The sequence below is a fragment of the Cyprinus carpio genome, chromosome B22 (genome assembly GCF_018340385.1).
Source record: "Cyprinus carpio isolate SPL01 chromosome B22, ASM1834038v1, whole genome shotgun sequence".
Classification (NCBI taxonomy): domain Eukaryota; kingdom Metazoa; phylum Chordata; class Actinopteri; order Cypriniformes; family Cyprinidae; genus Cyprinus; species Cyprinus carpio.
The window spans coordinates 22,532,963-22,556,691 of NC_056618.1; the positions used below are offsets into that span (position 1 = coordinate 22,532,963).

The 23,729-nt window shown below is 37.8% G+C and overlaps 1 protein-coding gene across 1 annotated transcript in view; it reads right to left on the reverse strand.

The window, feature by feature from the left end:
- Window positions 1-23,729, reverse strand: part of LOC109051290 (inaD-like protein) — a 114,376-nt gene that overhangs the window by 80,127 nt on the left and 10,520 nt on the right. Inside the window, 12 exon segments of the mRNA XM_042749231.1 lie at window positions 6,727-6,945; window positions 7,269-7,337; window positions 7,488-7,664; window positions 8,657-8,791; window positions 9,339-9,395; window positions 9,740-9,819; window positions 14,021-14,155; window positions 15,292-15,433; window positions 15,641-15,729; window positions 15,821-15,923; window positions 17,239-17,481; window positions 20,131-20,259. Coding sequence (XP_042605165.1) covers window positions 6,727-6,945; window positions 7,269-7,337; window positions 7,488-7,664; window positions 8,657-8,791; window positions 9,339-9,395; window positions 9,740-9,819; window positions 14,021-14,155; window positions 15,292-15,433; window positions 15,641-15,729; window positions 15,821-15,923; window positions 17,239-17,481; window positions 20,131-20,259 — 1,578 coding nt within the window.

A 23,729-nucleotide genomic window follows, 5' to 3' on the forward strand; every position in this document is an offset into this window, starting at 1 on the left:
CCAACTTGGAAGGGAAAAAAGTGTATACTGTATACAGTAGTACATTTTTATTTAATGCCATGTCAGCATCTTAGGCTATTTTCATTGTATATATGTATGTATATGTATATATATTGTCTATATATACACAATTGTCATTTTGGTTCCAAAACGGAGTTTGGTTCCAAAATGCTATAAATCCATTTAGAATAATTTGATTAAAAATTAATTTTCTTTACCAAGAAAGTGCCAAGATGAAAACCACTATTTTCTGTTTCAAATGTTCACATAGCATCTTTAGGTTAAGATAACATTAAAAATTCAAATCCAGATTTTGTTTTTCAAAGATTTATAATAAAAACTGATTATTTTTCCCCCAAAATGCTATAAATCCATTTAATCAATATAAAAGTTATTTTTCATTATGAAACTGTTGAAAATACACAACAGAGTAAGTTGATCCACATATGACAGCCTCTGAAATTGGTCAACACTAATCTTATTAATAGCTTGCGTTTCGTCCTCACTGCAGAAACCACCACAGGTTCATCAATGCCATCAAAATTATTATTTTTTTTAGGGCTGCACGAGAGATCGCATGCGATTGTCATGCACATCTCGTCAGAAAAGCCGGTTCTGTGATTAGTAGTAAATCTTCATCACATGCTTTCAGATGGAGTGGCATTTACTACACAGAGCCGTAGATCACTGACAAGCTGTGCAATATGGCGTTCATAATCCAAGGCGATTCATCTGCATTTATGAAGGCGATATTGCGTAGCTTGTCAGTTACTGTTTACAATGCATGGAATTGTGATTGGTTGAGCGGATGTATCGCATTCTGCGGAGAAGAGAGACTGGCGATTGTCGCGGTTTAGAAAGATAGGGAGAAAACATGACAGAATAACACAGCGGATATTGCATTTTGCATAAAATTAAAAATTTACTTTTCAGTACCAACCAGATACAATACTGATTTTGGCGGAAACTCTTTTTTTTTTTAAAATGACGTTTATCAGGTTTTGGAACCATACTCTTCATATATATATTTCAAAATTAAGATGGTGAAATGAAAATGTACATCATTACAGGAATGACCCGGCAACCCTCACATCAAAATCTGCTTCCAAAAGAGCGTGAATAACTTGTTGGAAGGCCAAATGAGGCCAACTTCCCACTCTAGCATCCCAAGTGATACGGTATCAATCATATCTCTTGGGAGCACTGCCATAAAACTGCAATTCAACCGATTTGATGTCTCCAACAATATATTTCATGACCCATATGGGCGGCTTTTATGTGGCGAATGACAATATAAAAGTGATTAACAAGTAGTTATTTGAGAGTAAAAACTGAAGCAGGAGCACAGTCATTAGTAATCTCATCTATCTGCCCATGAACATTTACGACCAACCATGTCAAAAGACCTGATGAACCTGAATTTCTGATATGAATCTCTTCTTCTGTAATGTTAAAAATGAAAAGTATGTTGTTTTGAGTCATTACAGCATCTGCAGTTGACACCATTTTCAGACAAGGCCACAAAAGACGTCAAATGTCAAGGTTCAGACCACAATGAGCACTCAGAAAAGGCAATAACATATTATTGACAAGAATTCTTTTTAGAGCAGAGGCCCTGAGTGAAACCGTGGACAGCAGACCAGGAAATTTCACCCAGCCCAACCATAAAAAGTGGGTCAGCAAGCCCAGCAATTACTGCCCCCTGATTACCCAGTGAGCCACTGCTGCACGGTAAGCAGACGAGAAGAGAAAAGCAATTTCAGAGTGAGAGGAACTGAGGCCTGCTAGAAGGGAAAGAAAGAGAAAAAAAAGACAGGAAAAAGTTGGAGAGAGGATTTGAAGTTCCACTCCAGCTGGCGCTTTAGGGGGACACAGGCTGCATTGTCCGGCTGCCGGGTTCCAGCCAAGCGTGCTTTGCTTTCCAAGCCCTACTCTCATCCCACATGGCCAGTGATGTCAGTAGAGCAGCTTTTATATGAGAAAAAAACCCCAAGGGGAACAGGCCAGCACAGGGGACTCCTAATATGACAATACGTCAGCTGCTACAGAATAAAGATACCGATCAGAATGGATGTTCACATGAGAGATGGAAAGAAAGTGTGCTAGGTTGCTCCATTTTTTATTCATGTTTCCATCCGAGTGCACATATGATTTAGATGGCGTACAGGTACATGGCTCATTAGGGGAACAGCTGTCTTCCATGTTACAGGTGTGAAGAACATCTCCGGATCCAAAGAAAACGACAATCCCAGTAGTCCCTGGCGGGTGGGGAGTTTCCACACAACCACTGACAGCTAAAAATAGCCAGTCAAAATTGGATTGAATTAGTTTAGGTCAATGCCAATGGACCCGTCATGATGTTTTCCTGTGGTCTACATAACCTTAATCATGGTTAAAACTGTTGGCGAGCTAACAGATGGGTATGAGCATTGGCTGCCGGAATGGATCTCCCATATTTCTTGCTGGGCTAAGGTTCGCTACTGTCATCTCCGAGTGCCGAGTGTTCCCTTTGCTGTCGAACGGGTTGAAATTCTTCAGCGTGGAGTCAGGCGGACAGTAAATCTGCTGTTTTTCGCAGGAATCAACGGAAGGCCAAGTCATCTGTTTTGCTCCTGTGCTCTGCATCACCTTCAATCTTGCTGAACAGAATACCAGGAACTCCAGGACATCTGTCTTTTGCTTTCTTTTCTCTTTTAATCCTTCTTTTGGTTGTTCTCACTGTAGTTGCCTTGAGAAAAGAACAGAGGGTGCCCACTTCCACAGTACAAATGAGAAAATTTTACAATTACATAAATTCCTTGAAACAATACTTTAAAAAAGAAAAAAGGTTCTGGCATCTATGGTTCCATGAAGAACCTTCAAAATCCATGGAATCTTTCCATTGCACAAAGATTCTTAATAGTGGCAAAAGGTCTTTCGCTCACACTAAGAAAAAAATGGTTCTTTAAAGATCTGTTTATTGACTCTTGAACCATCAGGCCACATCTGCCCAAATGTTGCAATTCTAGTTTCGAAAAATATCTTGACATGCAGAAGTAAAATAAACGGATGGCAGAATGGTACCCACATTGTTTGCTTTGACAATTATTCACTGCTTTCTTGCTACTAGTTATGACACCAATATTGACAAGTGCACTGAAGTCTTAACGCAAGCCAAGTGAAAGCACCGAGGAACAATGCATAAGCTGTTTTTTATTTTACAGCATTCAGCTGTGGGCAGCTGTTTGGCATAACAACAGGTGGCACAGACAGTGCAAGCATGACAAGGGTAGTAAATCCAGACACATCTTTCTTTGGATCTGCCACAAACTTGATCCTTATATTGGAAGACAGTATTTCGAAATGACAACACGATGTTAGAACAATTGTTCATGGCTGAAAAGTGCAATGCACATCCTTCTTTTACATATTAACATTCAGGACCGTGTCCTGTATTCAATTTGGTAGCTTATTTTCCTGCGACTGTAATAAAATAGCCCTTGGTCAGTTTCTGCAGCTTTAGGCCACAGAATAAATAAACAACAGTAAATAAATAACAACACTCTGGGATGATTTATGACTCCCCTTTAAAACATTCACTGGATGAGACTAATGCTGTATTGATGTGCAGGTTAGGCGCTTTGAACCATCGAAATGATTCAAAAATGCATTCTCTCAGATCTCTTCTCCTTGGATGGCATGAATTATTGGAGCCATACATTCACTACCGATGTATCAAATAAATCTGTTTTGCACACCGAGAGTTCACAGCCCACTTGCAATAGGCCTTTCATATAAATGTATACAATTTCATGGAAAATGGCATTTGTAAATGCAAGAACCTTCGGAGAACATGTTGCAGATCAAATTCTTCTTGTTCTTCATGCCATAATTTCACTCAGCAAGTTTATTATTTTTGTGAACGGAGACATTTCTCTTTTTGAGGCTGGTGTAGGGCCGACATCCTACCCAAACAGAAAGTTACGTTAAGCTATGTTCCCTATGGGCAGCTTACATCTACCCTAAACCCTTTGCGGGAGAACTTATCAATCATATTTCAGTTGAGCCTGGCTGCACCGTGACTTCATACACACTTCAATTGATAGAGAAAACTCATAGTAATGACCTTTAAATGGCCATGAGAGTACAATCCTACTTAAAACTAAACCACTGCAGCCCAACCTTTCAGATCAGTTGTTTGGCTTCAAGATGACCTTCATTAATCTCCATTACCAAGATGGCTAGTACTACCAAGGGGGTCCTTCTCATGTTGCCATGTAGCTTTTCTTACTTCAAGATCTCCTTCTTGTCAGAGCAAAAACTGAGGCGTGACTCCAAACGATTTTGCCGTCGCCGCTTCACGTCACTCACGCAGTCAGGGGTGTCATTTAGGGAAGAAAACTCCCTGGTTTCCAGCCGTCAGTATGACCGTGGGCTCCCATCAATCTAGCTGTGGTTACAAGGTCTCCTTGCGTTGGGGGTAACACTAGTGATTGAGACAAAAGAAAGGGAAGGAGAGCGGTAGAAAGAGGGGGAGATTGAAGGTTCTGGAAGGCTTCGAGCATGTCTGCAGGTCTCGAGGTTGCCTACTCGGCCTTATCAGCTCAGGCCTCTTACTGGAAAGAACTGCAAAATCAATTTTCTCCTTGCAGACTGAAGAAACTCTGGCCCATGTGCCGCGGGAAACAGAAAAGAAGTCAAAAAGAAAGGTTGAGAGATTCCTCCTCCATTAAAAGACGGTAGAAGACCGTACCCATCATTGCATTGTGGGAGTCGTTCACTTGTGTCTTTTTGGAAATTCCTTACAGCTCATACATTTATGAACATTTTAACACTTTTTTTTTCACAACTCTGCAAATGCCTACACCCCCTCCTCCACTGAATCAATTCCCACCCATCATGCATCAGGCCCTCGGGTTGAAAAGCGTTTGTTTCGGTGTAGATAAGCCAACAGACGGGGCTAGGTGGAGGGGGCTCAGCTGGTGCAGAGCACGAAGACTGTGAGTTCGACCGAGGGGAAGCTGCACAGGTCAATATGGCTTCCAATAAACCCCAGGGTGCACCAGCAACTCCTCCAGAAGATCTGCAAAGTAAGCTTTAGCGCTCTTCACGACAATGATCTATGATCCAAGTTGCAGGACTGCGAAATTCTTCTCCTCTCGCCTTGGTGGGGATGAGATGATCTCAAATTCAGTGCACCGATGCAGTATTGATGCAATTCATTTGTACTTGTTCATGCTGCAAAAACAAACAAAAACCCCTGCGTAGCTTCATATGATCAAGAAAAAAATAAGACAAAGGACTTTGAGTCAGCAAAACATAGCACAGAGCCTATGGACTCTCTCCCGAGTTTCCTCATCCCTCCTCCATCTTCATTCCTTAATTTATCAGAGAGATGAAGAGAAAGGAAGAATTTAAGGGATCACTGCTCAGGTTACTGCCATTAAGCAGCAATTTAATTCTGTCCATGTCGCCATGGCCCCCATCACTCACTGACGAGGAAAGAAGCATATCTTACCATTAAAACATGATCTCAGTTCAGTTTCTCCACGATGCGGTGGCCATTTATTACAGTCCTGATGAAGTTGCGAAAGCATAGGCATGCTTTTCTCCTGCCAATACCGTTTCCCTGCATGAAATCAATTGGAACCCGTGGCTGGATAATATAAAACACGAGGCGTCCCACAGGACCGGTGGAGTGTAGGTCTGCGGGAGAGGTTCTGCATTCTAAGTGGCCTCATTACATGATCACTTCTGATTCAGGATCAACGTGCAGTTATGTACTAACCCTGATTAGAGGGCTAATGAAGGAAGGAAGAAAGCAGCTTTTCGTACTAAGTGAGCAGAGCAAAGGGTTTGACGGCTGGCGCGGGGCCAGATAAACAGCGGCGGCCCTATTTGGAAAGGTTTCACTGCTTTCTTTTGTTCAGTGTCCAATGACTTGTGACATCAACGCACGTTTCCTGTTATCACACTTTTGGAAAGTCAAGGGGGATTAATTGAGTCCAGTCTCCTTTTTCCCCCCATTTAAAGGACAGTTGACAGAAAACCATAAATGTCATTACTTTACTTGGCTTTTTTAGAGTATTTATGGATAATTGGTATCGTTTTTGAACAATTTGATTTGATTTGTTGATTTGAAAGTTGAAGACAACATTATTCTTATGTTCTAAATGGCATAAAACTTCTGGTATTACTTAAACCTAAGCTTAACATACAGTTTCATAACATGCAACAATTATTTTGTAGATATATTCAGCTTTACACATGTGATCCATTTTTTCCCATAAACTTGAATTATATGAAGACTTTACACACATTGATATAATATTTTCTAATGATATAATGTCAACTGTAAGTCGCTTTGGATAAAAGCATCTGCCAACTGAATAAATGTCAATGTAAATGTTTTTAAAACATAAAAGTCCATGAAGACATCATCATAATACTTGTATAGTGAATTGTGACTAGACCTCTTTCTTATATCAGTTTGCATAATGAATTTTGATTGGTCTTGTTTTTACTGCATATATTTATTAAAATATAGCCAGCTTTAAAGTGCAAGGTGACTATGTTTGCTCTTCTATGCAGATGATACAAAACAACACTGCTTGTAAATGTTTCTTGAAATATAAATCTAGTTTTCTTTAGTTTTTCCTCAGAGACAAAGATAAATATGAAGTTACTCTCTCCAAAAAACGGTTAAAAAAATAAATAAATAAATAAAGAAATGAGTTAATTCCCCACCTGGTAGTCTAGTATGCTGAAACCGAGACCTCGTTCTCCTTTCTCTAGTTCTAGCACCTGCACATTCGGAGACCATAGAGCCAATTCCACTTCATCCTCCTCCTCTTCTTCTTCTTTGTCATCCTTCTCCTCATCCATCTGCTCTGTCTCAGGGCTGCTTGGCTCTAGGGGCTCTTCTGCATCTTTAACCTCCCGCTCCACTGCTGTGACCTGACGGGCCTGATAAGAAAAGCACAAATCACAGTGAGATAGTAGTGGTTCTCAATTGGTGGGCTGCGACCCCAAAATGGGTTGCAGGTCTGTTCTGGTGGGGTTACTTAATCAATCAAACCCTCAATCAAACTATGACTTTAAAAAACAAGTCTATATAATATAAAATTTTTTCAGCAGATTTTATTTTGCTTTTTTACTTAGTTTTTTTACTTTTGTATAATAAAACTACTTTGTTGCCACATGTAAAATCTAGAACTTGAAGCAAAACCAGTAGAGAACAACTGAGCTAAAATCCAGCTGTAAAATTTTATTACAGTATATGAACAAACCTGAAACTCTTCCCTCATGCTGTTGCGTAGACTTATATCTTTGGCAAACATGGATAGGTTATTCTCAATCTGTAAAATTATTACAAAATGAGCAGGCATATATTATTTTGCAGTTTTGTTTAAAATTATCGGCAGTAACTTGCTAAAGCCAATTTTGACTTGCATTTGGCATTTGCTGAGTGTTAATTTTGGGCTCTCTTGTATCTATGTACTTGGTACCTGCTCCTGTAGGCTGGCTGAGGGGCTGGATGAGTGCCACTCTTCAGATTCAGGGTGGTATTCGTTGCCCTCTTCAGCGAGGCGTCTGCAGCAAACCAAAGTAAAGGGAGGAGGAACCTCTCGAAGGAACGCAACAGCCTCTCGTCTGGATTTCCCATACAACTGCACGCCATTCACCTGCAAATACAACAAACATTTTATTGGGAGAATCTTCACCAACAAACATACAGAAAATCTATCACTGCACTCTTTCTACAATCAAACACTAGGGGTACAAAAACAAGGTCACTTATAAAGTGTAACTTTCTTTGACAAGGATGTGAGAAATCATATTAAAATCCTATGGGGTGCTTATTAGATTGGTGACTATATTACACACTGTCTCTGTGGCATTCAACTGGGCATCTTTGATTGGCATTTCATGGAGCGGGCAAGCTTGAAGCTGCTATGGCGAGTGGGGGCGGCACTGTGCCATCTGCCCAAAACAGGAGGAAACCATGGTCTCCACACATCATTTCCTACACACACACACACACACGTACACACCATTACTGTACCACTGGGCTTCTAAGCATCTAGCAAGGCCAAGAGGAGTACATTAGGATGTTTAGGTTACACTGAAATATGGGATTTTCAAAAACGATTCTTCAGAGCCTCCAACAAATGCACTGGCTCCAGGACATAGCCTTGAGGTATGCCACATCTCTCTAAAAGCCACTTCCCCTAGAGCCCTGCAAATCTCCCCTGCTTTAACCATCCAGGCTCCTGCCAATAGCAACAGGCTGAAGGCACAGCGGCCCTCAGCCACCAGACCAGGTGGGAGGGGGAAGTTTAGAGGGAAGGGGGCAGGAAGCAAGGCCAGTGGGGAGGTTAGGGCAGGGGACAGTCATGCAGATGGCCTCGGTCAGACTCAGGAGCCCTCCTGCCAGAACATCCACGAGCCAGCAGCAGCAGCAGCGAGCCTTCCTCGAGGCTTGGTGCTGGCAGGATGCAAAGGTCAATGTTATTAAAGCAACCAAGAAGAGGCTCACCAAAGCGAGCCAAGAGCAAAACTGCAGGCAGTCCAAACCCTGAGAGCCCACGTAACCATAATGCCAAATAGTGAGGGTGCAGGTAAGACACACATCGGCAGTGTTGATGCTGTTTAACACACTTTAAAATGACTTTACCTCCAGAAGTTCATCCTCTGGTCGAAGCAGCCCATGTTTTGCCACTGGACCATCAGGAGCCACTGTGGAAATGTAGTGATGCCCATCAAAAGAGTCTAGTTCCACGCCCAAGCGCATTGTGTGTATTGGGAGAAGCTGTAGAAACATAATATTATGGTAAGACTCACTCATTGTAGTCACTACTGAGCATGATTGGGTGAGATTTAATATATATCTTGGTATTTAAGTGTTTGCTCAAAAAGTGTTTCTTCAAAATGCTAACACAGTAAAATCAAAATTCCACATAGTTTTTCACTAAATGAACACAAGGATTAAATATTTTTTTCTTTATATGCACTAATATTATGCTATATTTTTACTAAAACACTTGAAAATATTAAAAGCTAGGTGGGGACTTAATAATAAGACTTTTTTGTGTGATAATTCAAACAGGAATTTGAATTGATTCATTGCAACAAATTGATTCACAGAAATTAAACGTATTAACTTGTGAGGAGCTAAAAACCATCCTGATATCTTAATGCTCTCAATACTTGCAAGTCATGAGACAAAGAAGGATTATATGTGACCAACTCGCTACCCTCTCCACTACATATTATGAATAACTGATACATCGCCCAGCCCTACTATAGAGATGAATGAACAAATGAATGAATCATAAAATATGCTGTTTTCACGTTACCTTAGAGTACTTCTGCAGCTCAAGATCATCATCTATGACAGGGTCAAGCTGTACAACCTGTAAAAATAAAATAAAATGCAAATAAAATGTGAATAAAACATGAAAAAATAAAAGTGAAAAACAAACCATTTTTACATTTCTCCATAGTGGTAACCTCAAAGCAGTCAGCATACTCCCTCAATGGTAAATAAACCCAAACAACAGTGTGTCAGCACATGAACTCAAATCCAATAGGAGTCAACTGAGGCAATCTACAGCCAGATTTAGCTGGTCGATCGAACATCTCTTATCACAGTATGCATAAGTGCTGGTGGTTCTTGCTGATGTGCAGTTTGCTTCATGTTTAATTGAGAGGCGCACTTAGCATCTGTTAACATTACTTCCCCTACATTTTTGCTTACCATAACATCGTAATGTGGACCGAGAGCCTGCTCCCATTTAGCACGAAGCTCCATCTCCGTCAGTGGGCCCGGGTCTTGCACTACAACACACACAATAATGAGAGCAGCGTTTAAAGTCAATTACCGCCATTTGGGTGCCCACTGTCCGTGACAGAGTGAGTGGAAACGTATGACATTAATGTCAGGTGCCGCATACTAGCATGGGATTGATGTCAGGCTGACGGATGAATATAATCAGAGGGCCGAGAGTGCGCCGAGGGCAAGAGTTGAGAGAGGAGTCAGCAGTGATACTGCAGAAAAAGACAACGGGACGCCTGGGAACAGTATCGGCTGGAAGCCCAAAGGGCAATGAAGGCAAATAAATGGGTGGAACAGCTTTTATGGGCACTTGTGACCCTTAACTATGATATGGGGCAGAAGTAGTAGGGGGTTGCAGAGAAATATGCTCTGGCTAAGTTATTCTGTAACCTAAGCTGTAAATTTAACAAGACACTTGCCATGAATAAGGTACAATTTGATCTCCCATTACTACAAATAACAGAGTCTCATTAAATATGCTGAATACTAAATAATATGCTGATAAAAATAAGCTAACATATATAGTACCTACTGTAGTTACAAAAACATCATATTTCAGTACATCACTTTAAAGTTTTGTCTTTTTTGGCTGCATGCAACAAATCAAAATCATACAGTGTCATAATGGTGAAAGTCTTTTGAAATGACATTCAGATTATCATAGTAAAAGTATTTTTTTATTATGATTATTAACTACTTGAATTCATAAAAACTAAGCTGTATTTTCAGCTGCCAGTACTCCAGTCTTCAGTGTCACATGATCCTTCAGAAATCATTCTAATATGTTGATTAGCTGCTCAAGAAACATTTATTATTATTATTATTATTATTATTATTATTGGTCTTCATTTGCTACTTTATTATTTTTGTGGAATTTCTTTATTTTTTGGTCACATTTAATCAATTTCATAGCTCTTTGCAGAATAAGTCATTTATTTCTCAATTTCTTAAAAAAAAAAACATCAGTAACAATAATAGCTGTACCCACCCCAAACTTTTAAATAGCAATGCATATTTTACTAAAAACAAGAGAGGCAAACCTCATGTAAATGAATGAAAAATAAACTGCTTTTACTGACCACGTGTACAAAAAGCAGAAAAAAAGCTTTTTCAAGACTTTCAGTCCCTGCTGTGGAGCACATTACAGTAAAAAGTGAAGTCAGTGAGTGAGTGAGAGCGAGGGATGTAGACCTGATTAAATTAGCATTTCCAACGCCTCACTCACAACACCATTCATCACAAATGTTTGACTACATTAATACAGCAATGCATCGCTTCTACACGTGGGATGTCAAACCCCAGCCAACATCTGCAGGCCAGGTGCGGCACAATGGAAAATATGGAGAACAGGGGAAATGTTGATCATGGCAATGGCTTGTTATGTTTATGTATCAGGAAAAACTCCGCTGACACTGAGAATAAATGTCCACCCCCTATCCAACCGTCAGTCAACATTTAATAGAGGGCATCACATGGGAAAAGTTACTAGAAAACTCACAAAAGTTAAGTAAATGAGGTTTTACATAGTACTTCCTGTGGTTTTTAACTGCTGTGGGCATTTCTGGAGCAACTGCGGACTGTAATTATACCAACGTGGACCGATTGTCACCACTTCTTTGTGATTGAGCGCTCTCGCTGTCAATGTTCACATTGATTTTAATGGGACGAAACCGCTGGTGTGACAGAACTTGGAAAAAGCGCAGAAAACCCGGCAGCAACTAGTCCGTGTTGTCCACATTTTTTTAACATTAGGGCTGAAACACATCTGTTTCCAGAGACTTTCAACTTTACATGACACAAAAGAAACCATTTAATGGCACTTCCAGGGTAGTTATCTTTAAAATCGATGGGTGAAATTTAGCGAAACCTCTCAGTTCGCTCTTATCAAATGTCACATCAATGTACAAAAACAGTCGCGCATTATCCATAAAGAAAATATTTAAACATCTACACACTCACATGGCAATATAATTTCTTAAGACCACAGGGAAAAAAGGCGGGAGGTGAAAGCATGATTAAAGCGGTGTGTTTTTTGACTCGAGGGCGGATATCGTTTTACACGTGCTATGATTCCAGCTTTGGGAAATGAGTCCCTGACAACCAATCATTGTTATCCCGGGCATGTATTGGCCCAGTGCAACAGAACGCTTTATTTAGGAGTTTGGCAGGTACCAGGTCTTGTCCGGATTAATTAGGGCAGAATGTAACCAGAGCTCCGGGCTGCTTCGGCTTCAGCCAAGGCCCGCTCTTCCGCTTCTAGGCCGCCTATCTCCATATTTATATCAGCCGGCTAACAAGACAGAAACAATGCCTGCTAAGCTCAGTCTAGAAGCTGACCTGAATCTGACCTCCATCCAGAGGGGAGCAGCAAGTATCGGATTCGTCAGTATTAAGCTTAAAGTATACTTGGGTTTTATTTGTTTGCTTAGGTATGCGTACAGTGTAGGCAGGGTAGGCTTAATAAACTTCCCAATCAATTCAGATATAAATTATTGTTTTAAGCATAAACAGATTTCCTAAAAAAAAAAAAATCTTTGTCTCTCAAGCACATTTATCTTTATATTTAAATATATTATAATATATATTTAAAAATATTTAGATTAGGGCTGTCAGTCAATTAAAATTTGTAATCTAATTATTTACATGATGTGGCGATTAATTAATCTAATTAAATGCAAAGCATCAAGTAGACATCCCAAAAAAACGTAGTTTTAGAAAGAAATATTTTTATTTGATTTTTCATACATTTTTTTTTACACATAACCGTTTAGGCTACAACAGCTTAACATAAAACTATGGAACATAAAAGAAGATAATTTAAGAAACTTCTCTGTATTTTTTGTTCATACAATTAAAGTCATTGGTAACCAAATCAGCTTGGTTACCAGCATTCTTCATTTTTTTTTTTTTATGTTCCATAAATGAAAGTAAGTGATACAGGTTTAAAATGACATGAGGGTGAGTAAATGATGATAGAATTTTTATTTTCGGGGAACTATTACTTTATGATTTATTTTTTCATTTATTTATAAAGGAAAGTATACTCTAAATAAGAAACTAAAACTACTAGTAGGTGGCAGTAAATGTCTTTATGAGAAAATCATTAAGTCATTCATTCATTTGATTTGTTCAAACTGCTGATTCATTCAGGAATTAAGTAAATGGCTCTCTTTATAATTGTGCAATTGAATCATTGTTTCACCTGATTTGTTCAAAACTCAGATTCATTCACCACTGTGTTTCTTGCTGTGGCTTCATAGGTAATATTTTCGTTGGCAAAACTGAGCAAAAACAGACAATATTGTAGCCCATTTAAAATATAACAATATCAACTTCTTATTTACTGAACTGTTGTATAAAATCACATAAACATAATTTTAAGGCTATTTAACTGCATTTTATATAGGCTATATAACGCAGTGAGTTGTCAACAGTCAACTATATGAAGTGTAAGATGACATACTGGTCTGGGCCAATACATTATTTGCGTAAAAATATTTTAATTGTTTTATTTTCCTATAACTAATTAATTAACGCATTAAAAAGACTGCCCTAGTTTAGAATTTGAAAAAGACAAAAATACTGAGGAAGATACTTATTTTTGCAGTGAATGCAACATTTAACAATTGCTATGACTTCATAAATGTAAGACTTTCAGTTCTGATGTAAGACCTTCTAGGTTTTCGTTTGCTGTAAACAAAACTTGGTTCTCACGAGACATTCTCACCAGAGCTTAAGCTACGCCTACGTCATCCACTGGAACACTACTCTCTTGTAAACACGTGTACAACAGTTAGCAGAAGCTAGAGATTACTGTTTATAAAGTTTTGAAATATGGATATTTTTCTTACACAGACTCATTAATTTGCTTTAGAAGGCCTGTATTAACTCCCGCAGCCGTGTGGAGCACTTTTTATGATGGATGGATGCACTTACTTGGGCTTCAAAATCTTGACTCCCATTCACTGCCATTATAAAGCTTACTAGTAAAACTTACTAGCAATGATGTAAACTCGAAGTTTCATTTCCTGCATGAGCACCCAGGCTCAACATATAAATAAAAAGCCAATCGAAACAAAGTGAAGGATGTTTTTACAGGAGCAGAACAACAGAGGGCTGGTCTGTGTAAAGTCTGTGATATCGGCCACATTGTTGAGCACCTGTATGTGAGCGAAAAGACGTGTTTGTATTGTCTGAACTCACTTTTCCCCTGCAGCTGTTGTTTGATCCCACTCAGAGCAGGGTCCATAGACTCCACCACAGAACCCCTCTGAACATCCGCCCGCGCCTTGATCTCAGACGATCTCTTCAGAGACACACGCGACGACTCTCTCTGGACTGTATCAACACACCAGTACACAAACATACACACTTAATTCTGAATCAACATGTATTTTTAATATATATATATATATATATATATATATATATATATAATATACATCAACACACACACACACACACACACACACACACACACACAAGTCTGTCCAAGACTATTGAGGATCATAAAACTGTCTAATGTCAATTTGTCATAGCGAAAGCTAATAACATCAAGTAGGCCTCAAACTTGTATTTTACAACAATAAAATCTCCATTAAAATGGACTTGAAATTCAAACACTCTCACACGTCAACAGCATGTCTGTCTTGACCACCACAGGCAGATTTTTCCTATATCCTGTTCATTACAGGAGCTCCCATACTACCATTTTTCAGGCATTTGCCGAAAGCCTGTGGTTTTCCTGATCAAATACTGTCAATTCATATATACATATATATTTCCTTTAACTTAAAAAGGGAAAGGAATGCGATAACTTAAAATACATTTTAACATCTAACATTCAAAGTATCTCATTTATATTAAATATAAATATTTGATATAAATTTGAATATACATTTGTAATTTGTACAATTTTTACATTGATCGCCAGCCCTAAAGTCAACACTGTATTTAGTGTTTTAAAGATCTTAATATTTATTTCTTTACTTTACATATACATTGTTATTTAGAAAATTAACAAAAGTAAAAAGTGTTATTATTTCCCAACAGGCCAGTGCCTTAAACAAACACTTTATGGATAAAGAGTACATCCATAAAGTGTAGGGAAAGTTTTATGATTTTTGAATTTATTGCAAATATGCATTGCTTTCTGTGTTTGAATTTCCTGTTTTGATATAATTGAAAGCCCAACAATTTCACATATTTATTATTCTTAAAACTGAACAATTTAAACTTAAATGTAAATATAAATATTTGTGTTTGAATTTCCTGTTTTAATGCAGTATAATAATCACATAATATTTATTTTCTTAAAAATTAACAGAATGCATTCAAACGAAAATACTACAAATATTTACTTTTATTATTATTATATTTGATAAAATCTGAACATTTTTATTTTAAAATATTTTGAATCGAATGAAAGCTCGGTATGTACAGCTCTGATCCTAACATAAAACATGTCACTTTACCTTTATCTAGTGATTTCTCTACAGCTGTCCTCTTGGGCGAGTTGATCTTCCTAATGAGGGTAAGGTGTACGATATCACCCGTCCGCTTCATTACCTCTAGGACTTCCTGGTTGGTGAATCCCTGGAGGTTCACGCCATCCAACTGTTCACACAGACATAAAGACAACCAAGAAGTCACTTCAGGCCCAGCTAACCGACTGATTAGGCTCAAACCCGTTCTTATTAAATTGTGAATTGACGTGAAATGAAAGAGACATCTTGCTTAGTTGCCGTTCTGTTTAGTCAGAGTGCTCGTATGGACACAAGGCTAATTAAGGTAGAGCTCATTAAAAAGTGATTAGGAACCCACTGCTATTATCCTGTCGTGGACAAGGATTTTCCCGCTTTGCTCAGCGGCGCTGCCTGGAACCACGCTCTTCACAAAGATCCCCACCGCATCTGACATGGAGCAGAGATGAGAGATAATAATTAACAGCGTACTGATTAATTGTCAGGTTTCTAGGAAAACAAGGCAAAATATGTTTCTTACCCTTAGTGGTCAAAGCGTTGTGTCCGATTATGGTGACCCCGAGGCTCTGGCCTTCCTTCTTTTTTAACGCAACTTCATGGATTTCGTAGCCCTCCAAATTTGGCTGCAACATTACAGATCAAACACTGACATTGGTTTATTGTTTCTAAACACTGCTTTTTGTTACAGGGTGAATCTGCAAAAACATGTTTGGGCCCTATATTAACCCAAAATCAATAGAAAAAAATGGGTGTATTTTTGGCGTACATTAAGAAAAAGTCATTGTGACTCCTACTTCTGGAGGAAAGTTATACAATTACTGTAAAATATATATATATTTTTTTAAATCAGCCTTAAAGGCAAAATAATTATAAATATGCTGTTTTAATAATGTATACTTTTTGCATTATAGTTAAAGAGAATTTGGGGATAGTTAAAAATTTAAATAATCCAAAAATGTTACAAGAAATTCTAAAGCAAAATAAAATGAAGAAAATTTCTCCTCCAATGTCTTGCAGAAATACATATGATATTTTATTTAAATATTATTTCCATATTTTTTAATGATTATTTCATTTGAATATTACATATTTTATATTTTTATTAATGCAGTACAACTTTTATTTAACTTTAGCAAAAAATCAATGTAAGGTCATAAAACAAACACTACAATGTTATATAAACAATTACAATTTAATACATCTTATATATTTGCTTCATGACAAATGATAATTTTGGAGACAAAAGTACTTATTTATAGTTAAAATAATGTCTTGATAAAAACTATGATCACAGAATTTGCCTATAAAAGTTATCTCTTTAAATTTTCATTTTAAATTTAAAATGTAAACATTATATAAACACAAACAATTTTATATTTATTTATTTTTAAAATATTTAAATAAAATTGAAAGTAAAAACTAAAACTAAATTTCTTATTTATTATTCATTTTAAAATGTAAAAATTAAATAAATAAATAAATGAAAATACATATTTATTATATTTATTAAAAACAAAAACTGAATAATTTCTTATTTGTTATTAATTTTAAAAAGTAAAAATTATACACACACACATATATACATAAACATATATACATATATACACATATATACATACATACATACATATATATATATATACACACACACACACACATATCATTAATTTGTACGTTTTAAAATGTAAACTGATTAAAATTTAAATGTAATTATAAAAATTATATTATATTATTATAAAATTATATTATGTTATTATTATTATATTTATTAATTATATTTATTGAGATTTAAAAACATTTAAATATAATTGTAAATAAAAACTACATTTATTATTTATTATTAATGTCTTGTGATTTTGGGATCAAATATTAACTAGCTATGTTTATTTTTCTAAGATGATACTGCATCATTCATTCAAGGTTGTGTGTATTCTGTACCGTTTTGCTGCCCCTGCGTGATGGCACAGGAGGTTGAGGTGGCAGAGAGGTGACGGGAGCCGTGGCGGGGGCAGGTGGAGGTGGAGGCGGAGGCTGGGGCGCCACCAGAGGGTCTCGTGCGATCAGCATCCTCACATGGGTACCGCAGGCCTGCAGCACCTGCACCACCTGGTCACTGGCCAGACCTCGAGTGGATGTCTCACCGATCCGCAGGATGTGGTCACCTGTTCTTAGCCTCCCGTCCTGGAAGTGAATGAGAGAAAGGAGGAAGTTGACATCATTGAAGATGAGGTGAATGTGTCTGTCCATCCATCTATCTATATTAGACCCATCCATCCAGAAAAAAAGTTCCTCCACCCCCCTTTGCAAATTATAAGGTAAAGCATCCATTTAGTTTTTTTCTGTAATTCCCATTATTCTCAATAATTGTTGCAAAACTGAACAAAATTATATATGTAAAACAAATATTAGTGCAAGGAATTGTTATATATTGTTGAAATTAATGTAAAATGTAATGTTTGTATTTAAATTATTTACATTTTTTTTTTTATTAAATTATATATCATTTTATAATATTTTTGTTATTAATTGTTTTTTTTTTGTTGTTGATTGTATTTATTTTAATAATTGTATGTCAATATGACAAAACATTTTTGGTACCAGCAGAGATCTAAACACATTTTACCTGTTAACAATTGCAGGCCGTATTATAAGTCATTTTTACCAGCCTCCAAAGTGTAATTTACCTCCCAAATGCAGGCCTGAGCCAAATCTCACATTTACAACCTAATTTGTTCCTATCATCCACAGGTGCAGGAGCCAAAAGTCTAACATCCACAATAACCATGTCACTCTTACGTGGTCTTTCCTCACAGCCCTTTCCGGACGGCTTGAGCTGTGAGACGTATTCTTCTTTCTAAGGCTCTGGCAGACGGGCCAAACAACGGCGAGAGGAAGGGGAGGACTAAAGACTGATTACACAAAGCGCGGAGAACAGAACAGCCGTCTTTGTGAAGCGCGAGACATGAAAGGCATTTGATACATCAACTTGCGCAGGGAAAATGTCGGCAGCTTGTTCCTGCCACTGTGCCGGGGACAGCAGGGGTGCATTGAAGCCCGCCGCAGCCATTAAAGGTTGAAATGGGAAACGCCAGGGATAACAAAGCCCTGATTTTGACAGCTTTTTTGGAGCATAAGATCCACTGATGTGTGAAATGCAAGCAATGTGCCTTTTGAACAAGAAGGGGTTTGTTGCCTGAGCTCTGGACACTGGGTGGGAGAGAAGAGGAGGCGTGTGTGTGTGTGTGTGTGTGAGGGGTCTAAACCAGGACAGGTTGTTTTCCAGTCTCTGTCCCTACTGGCTAAGCATTGAAGAGAGTAAAGCTAACATCAGTAGGTGTGTATTGAACAATCTGCTTTTCAAATTCCCACATCAAATGCTTTCAGCGCTGAAGATATGGACTGAGTAAACTCATCTAAATAGGATTACTGCAAATACACGCATACTGTACACCGTCCTACAATATAACTACAGTATAACTGTTCTCCTAATGCTGACATTTAGTTAAAACATCTAAATGTCCACTTTTTAGTTTTTGTATACTGTAAAAAAAAAACACAACATAACACTTTTTTTTGGTTGTATAGAAGTAATAAATGATATATAAATATATCTATAAAATTCCAAATTTGCAGAGCCCCTAAAGAGTCATGATGACGGTAAAAAATGAACTAGGAGGAGAAAACAACAGTTTTCTGAGAGAATGCAACATTTATGCAAGAGAACACAACATTTTTTGGAGGGACACAATGGTATTGCAAAACAGAATGCGGTTTCTCCGGGAAATGCAGTAGTTTTGCGAGAGAACCCAAAAGCCACCTTTCCACTATCGGGCCAGTCAGCACGGATACGGTTTCATTTTCCACTGTGGTGCTGATAACGGAGCTCTTTTGAATGCAATACAAATGCGTCAGTCGTTGCCTTGGTAATGCAATTGTAATGTAAACAGCGATATGGAATTTGGCGTAAACAGCGATATGGAATTTTTCTCTCTGCCCAAATATCAATAAGCGCAAATGTTTCCTTCACAGACCAAACTCTCACAGACCTTTTCTTTTAATATATTGAACGGAGCGTAGCTGTTAACTTGGCTTTTTGATCAAATAGCGTGCTTCCGCTTTAGCCAGCTATGGAGAAACTGGTAGCCAGGCAACAGAGTGGCAACGTCACACACGGTTGTCTAACCGTGCCCAAAATTCCAGGCCGAGAACAGTTTGTAATTATGCCGCGCCGTACCAGGCTCACGTGGAAATACAACTGGAACCGTACCTGACAGTTCTTCGAACCGTTCGGACCGATAGTGGAAAAGCGGCTAAAGTTTCTCAAGGGAATGCAAAAGTCTGGCGAGAGAAAGTATTTTGGGGGAACATAATTGTTTTGTGAGGGACTGAAAATTTTCCCTGGGGAACGCATCATTTTTGCAAGAGAACACAAAGTTTCTTGGAGGAATGCAAAACTTTTCAACACAACGTTTCTCATGGAACGCAACAGTTTTGCGAGCAAACACAACGTTTCTTAGGGAAATTAAACATTTTTTGTGAGAAAACATTTTCTTGGAGGAACAAAGGTTTTGCAAGCTAACGCAAAGTCTCTCAGTAAATGCATTTGTTTTGCAAGTAAACAAAGTTTCTCAGGGGAACGCAACAATTTTGCAAACGATGAAGAACGATTCATTCATGCATCAGACATTGCGATTCTAGAAAAGAACATTCTAAACTGCACTGGGTGTAACACTGCTGAATCACATATTAACTCCACATAATGGTTCAGAAATTACCCATAATTCTTATCAAAATGCATTGAGGAAACGTGTAGGAGACGGAAACACAAACCTTATCAGCCACACTGCCTGGCACCACGGTCCTGACCACCATTCCTGTTGCCTTGCCTCCGACAATCCCAAATCCCAGGCCAGATCCATCATTCACCAGCTCGATCTCCTCCACGTGTCCCCACTGATCCTGCAAAAGACACACACAGGAGACAGTTTTCAATCTCTTGTCTTGCTTTTACATTATAGGTCAGTGGGCATTGGTCATAATTTACTTTCAGCCACAAAACTGTCTACTTAAAGAATAAAGATCCATTCAATCGCCTTTGATTGTCTAAATAGGGAGCAATTGATGTCCCGAGACCTATGACTACATCCTGCAGCAGAGTCGTAATAGGGCACGAAATGCTAATGAATGTGTTAACTGTGTGATCCCGCAGTGGCTGATCAATGTCAGGGTCAGGAAAGCCCACGAGAGTCTTTGTGATCTCCCGTCATTGGCGCTCCTAATCACCCAAGTGTCCTTGGGCTCATATAAATGACCTGCAATCAGTACATTTCTGTTCTCTTATTACCAGGCTGTTATCTGCCGGGTGACTACCTCTGCAATTTTCTCACTATCAAATGAAACCCCTCCTCTGCCGTTCACCCCGTCGCTCTTTCGAAACAAAGCTTTACACTAGCGCTCACCCTGCTGTGAGGAGAAAAGAACCATTTCGGAGATAAGAAGTCTCTTTCTGAGTCCCCACAGAAAAACTTAAGTACTTTTTGAGACTTACTTACCCGGGTCGAAATTCACCGCTGTCATGATTCATCAGTGCACATTAGATCTGGGATAAAATTGCCATTCTTCAATCTTACGCAATTTGTATGATGTTGCATAATGGATGCATATGGATCTGGTTAGGACTGAGTTTTGTAATTTAAAAAAAAGGGGGGAGGGGGGTTGGGAGAAAAAAAAAAAAAAAAAAAAAAAAAAAAAAAAACACAAAAACAAAACTAAAACTAAACTGAAAAACAAAACATACAAAACCTTAAAAAGAAATTAATAAACAACACAAAAAGAAACAAAAACTAAAAACTGAAATAAAAACAAAACATAAAATAATAAAAACCAAAAACAAATGACAAAACAAATAAAATGAAAAGAAAAACACTACAATAGAATTAAATAAACCAAGAATAAAAAACATAAAAAGAAACAATAGACAAAACATAACTACAAATAAAATGCAAAAAAGTAATAATAAAAAAATTAATGCAAAACAAAACACACAAAAAGAAAAAAAAAGAAAAAAAGAAATGACAACAAACTTAAAAACACTAAAAATAAAACAATATAAAAATAAAATAAACATACAAAAACTAAAAGTAAAACAAAATGAAATCAAGACGAAACAAAAAAAATAAAAATAAAATCAAAATGTAAAACAAAAACATACAAAACTATTTAAATAATAATGCTTCTGTAAAAAGACTTAAAGTTTCAAAAGATGTAATTTTTGAGTTTGCTATTCCTTTGAACATGCCTGGCAATCCTATAATAAATCTGTCAGGTTTCAAACACAGCAAACACTGATGACCCAAACCCAACAAATACAGCTATATTTCTTTTCACAAACAGACGTATTTCCTTCAGGCCGCAGCTTACATAAACATATATACACAAGCAATGGTTAATGAGAATGACATTGTGGGAGGCAGAAAACATCTCCGTTGGGAAAAGGCTTGGATGTTTTTCCTCCAGGAGTAGGAATCCCGGAACAGCCTAAAACAAACCTACAAAAAAATTACCAATAGAATACAATAAATATTCAAGATATTTTCAAGGTCTGGGTCTACAGAGAGATATAAGGGCAGGGGAAGTGAGGAAAAATATACCTCAGCTACATTTGCTCTCGCTCTCCTCCATTTAAGGAATGGACCAGTGATCCCTTTGGGGTCCTAACAATCTTATATAGATAAATATTTTCTCAGCTTTAAACGATAAGAGAATAGATTGAAATGGAAGGGAAGGTGGGGGTCTGTTTGAATATGGGGTTAGCAAGAGGACATAATACATGCTTGCGGAGTGACGTCTTCATTGCTAAGCTTTTAAGCCGACATATGATGATTGATATTAGTAATTCCCAAGTCTCAGATAGACAGGTATTTAAAGGGGTCATATGACGTTGCTAAAAAGAACATTAAGTTGTTTATTTAGTGCAATGCAATGTGTTTATGTGGTTTAAGGTTCAAAAAAACACATTATTTTCCACATAATGTACAATATTGTTGCTCCTCTATGCCCCGCCTTCCTAGCTTTCTAAGACATGTCGATTTTTACAAAGCAAGGTGTATGCTGATTGGCCAGCTATCCTCGTTGTGATGGCCCAATGCCTAAAGCGTGTGAAAATGTTACATGTACTGTGATGCATGTTACAAACGAGACAAAACCAATAAAAACCCATTACAAAGAGGCATTGTTTGCGTGGGGACATCTGAATAATGACTTATACTGTCTTTTAACGCATGTACATATCGCGCCACGCAAAGAACAAAACATGTCTTGTGATTGGAGAAATGTCCAACAAGCTCTACTCCACTGCTCAAAACTCTGTTGAATCATCAGTGGCAAAACCACATATGAAAAACGTACCAGGCTGTAAGTCAGAAGTGACTGTCCTTGCAAAGTTGGAATTGTCCCACTTTATAGAAACAGGCACAGCCTTCCCAAGTTAAGGGAACAGTCCTCCGTAAAATGCGTTGCACACATCTGAATATTTGGTTTGACAACAGTGTTGTAAATACAACTTAACCACTGATTTCTAGTTGTGTGCTCTTTTAGAAGGCCAACAAAGTAGTTTCGCTTTCACAACGAAAGCGTCTCCACAACATCGGCGGCAACAATAGGCGGCGCTGCCTTCTTTGCGTGAACATTTGGGCAGTGTTTCTGCAAATCTTCCCACACAGTGATGTTCTCTTATTTTTACAAAGAATATCAGCTTTAGTCTTTGCAACTTTTGGGAGAGCAACACTCCAAAAAGAAAGGAAAACTTGAAAATGGATCATACCCTTTAAACGAATAAGGAAACAATTTTTGTTTACTTAAATTTTCATGATCAACAAAGGTGAATCTCAGGAAAACTGGTCCAGGGGCCCATTTCAGAAAGGAGGTTAAGTGAACGTGGATCTGAGTATGTTAACCCTGAATTAAGGGAAACTCTGGGTTTTACGTTTCAGAATAAGAGGTTTGTCAAACCCGGAAAAAGCAGGGTAAGTCAAGCTGTTTTTGAGAGAATTATAACTTATAATTGAGTCAGTTACTGTGGTAATTTACTCTATGAACCTAACCTGGTCGGAAGCAGGTTTTCCTTCGGCAAACCCAGAGGTTTTACAGTCTCCTCCCCCTTTTTAAAACCACAAGCGATGTTTAAATACGTAATTCATTCATTAACGCCGCAAAAATGAGTACGGAGTATTTTTGTCTTACAACGTACAAATATCTAAAAATTCTTATGTTATGCAATTTCTATATATGAATGATATAAGGTATTTATTAAAATTTGTCCGCCATATGGTAGAAAAATAATCTTAATACCCCTAAAGCGTATTTTTAATTTCTTACCCCTCCACTGAGATAATGAAAAAAGTTAAATTATTTTTTAGAATGATGTAGGC